At 32.9% G+C, this 2,564-nt stretch overlaps 1 protein-coding gene across 7 annotated transcripts in view; it reads right to left on the bottom strand.

The window, feature by feature from the left end:
- Positions 1-2,564, bottom strand: part of LOC106870348 (protein retinal degeneration B-like) — a 139,610-nt gene that overhangs the window by 16,835 nt on the left and 120,211 nt on the right. For all 7 annotated transcript variants that reach the window (XM_052976997.1, XM_052976996.1, XM_052976998.1 and 4 more), the window contains one exon: positions 1,074-1,248. In XM_052976997.1, the coding sequence (XP_052832957.1) occupies positions 1,074-1,248 (175 nt within the window). The remainder of the gene's footprint in view (positions 1-1,073; positions 1,249-2,564) is intronic.

The following is a 2,564-nucleotide window of genomic DNA, read 5'->3' as shown; positions in this document are numbered from 1 at the left end:
TATATATCAATGCGGACCAAATAATTCAGGAGAAAATACTTGTGAAGATATTACTGACTCTGTTATTATCTAGTGTAACAATTAAAAATGATAATAACAGAATCAATAATACAGGTGATTACAGGCCCAAAAAGCATTAAATAGCTGAAGAATTAAAATTAATCAAAGGACATACTAAGTATGTCTACCTGCTGGAAATAACAGTCAAAGCTCTTATTTAAATTGCCAAAAAATCACTGATAATGACTACAGAAATCAACCGTCTGCAGGCAAACAGACTAAGACAATCTCTCAACATACATTCAAGTATTCGGACTCATGTGGACTGGTTTCTGGATTGGCATTATAGCCTCACCTCCCTCAGCACGCATTACCATAATGGAAAACCCCAACCTGTCATGTTGAAGCTGATTCATTTTGATGAATTTTAATCCTTCAGCCATATAATGCTTTTTGGGCCAGTAATCGCCTATATTATTAATTTTGTTAATATTATTTTTAATTGTTACACTAGATAATAATAGAGTCAATAATATCTTCTCAAGTATTTTCTTCTGAACAATTCGCTCCGTATTGAAATTATTTTCACACTGGTGGCTGCCATGATTGAGCTGCAGCATAGACTTCAACATGACGGGTTGGGGCTTTCCATCATGGTAAAGCGTGCTGAGGAAGGTGAGGCTATAATGCCAGTCCAGGTGAGTCCAAATACTTGAATGTATGTTGAGAGATTGCTTTAGTCTGTTTGCCTGCAGACAGTTGATTTCTGTAGTCATTATCTGTGTTTTTTGGCAATTTAAATAAGTGTTTTGACTGTTATTTCCAGCAAGTAGATATATTTAGTATGTCCTTTGATTAATTTTAATCCTTCAGCTATCTATCCATCTATCTGTCTGTCTGTCTGTCTCTGTCTCTCTCTCTCTCTCTCTCTATATATATATATATATATATCATCATCATCATCATCATCATCATCATCGTATATATACATATATATAATAAAGGTCACTAACTCCCAGACACACACACAGATACAGCTATAATACACAGGTCAGAAAAAGGTGAAGTCTTACCCTGAGAGCATGTTGAGTGATTCAGCACAAATGGGAGGACATGAAAGTAACCGGAATGAAACATGGTTCTTGATGCTAGGGTAGTGAGCTTTGATGACAGAGTCAAAAGTGTTCTTTAAAGTGGCATAATCAGCACGAATGGTCGGGAATTCTTGGCCTGCTTCCAGGAGACAACCTGAAGAAAAAAATAAATCGTGATTTTGCTACAACAAAATATTCAAACATCTGAATCTTAACGAAACCTGTCAATCAGATTGCTTGAAAACTTGGATGTAGAATAGAAACCTTCTTCTTCTACTAATTATTATTATTATTATTATTATTATTATTTTCTTTTTTTTTAATTTTTTTTTTTTTTACTTGTTGCAATTATTTGACAGTGGACATACTGAAGCACTGCCTTTAGTCAAACAAATCAACCCCAGCACATATTCTTTGTAAGCCTAGTACTTATTGTTTCGATCTCTTTTGCCAAACCGCTAAATTACAGGGACATAAATACACCAACACTGGTGTCAAGCAGTGGTGGAGGACAATCACAGACACAAAGATACAAACACACACAGTTTCTGTTTACTAAATCCACTTACAAGGCTTTGGTTGGCCCGAGGCTATATTACAAGACATTTGTACAAAGTGTCACAGAGTGGGACTGAATCTGGAATCATGCGGTTGGAAAGCAAACTCCTTACCACACGGCCATACCTGCACCTACATATGTATGTGTGTCTGTATATGATGTGTGTACGCATGTCTGTGTCTAAAACATGTTTCCTAATGAAATGGTTTATCCATCTCATTCAAATTATTTATGTATCTTTATATAATAATTATGTAAGTGTTTTAACTGTGAAAACAGCTGTAGAGTCTAAAATGAAATTATGAAATAGTGCAATTGTTGCATTACACAACTATGTTTGTGTGAGTGTGTGTGTGTGTGTGTATGTATATACATATATATATATATATATATATATATAAATGCACATACATATACATGTATATATACATATACATGCATATATATATACATTTATATATGCATCTGTGAATATGCGTACTTATAAATATATATGCATACAACTATATAAATATATATATACACATACACATATATATATATATATATATATATATATATGCATATATACATATATAAATATATATGCATCTGTGTATGTGTGTGCATATAAATATATATATATACAACTATATAAATATATATAAATACACACACACACACACATACATGATGATGATTTGTATTTAATGGTGGTGTACTAATACTACTGCCATACACTGTTCTACGGTTATATTGGCCACAGTCATGGCATTTTTTATCACACAGACCTTTATAAGGGGAGATGGTTTGTGGGCGAATATTTGCTAATCAGTTGGGCAGATTCTCTCATTATGCAGCTTGGAATGTTTATGATTGTAGCAGCTGTACTGTCTATATATATATATATATATATATATATATATATATAT

This window comes from Octopus bimaculoides, chromosome 26 (assembly GCF_001194135.2).
Source record: "Octopus bimaculoides isolate UCB-OBI-ISO-001 chromosome 26, ASM119413v2, whole genome shotgun sequence".
Classification (NCBI taxonomy): Eukaryota; Metazoa; Mollusca; class Cephalopoda; order Octopoda; family Octopodidae; genus Octopus; species Octopus bimaculoides.
The sequence above is the reverse complement of the archived record's forward strand: the minus strand, read 5'-3'. Positions and strand labels throughout refer to the sequence as shown.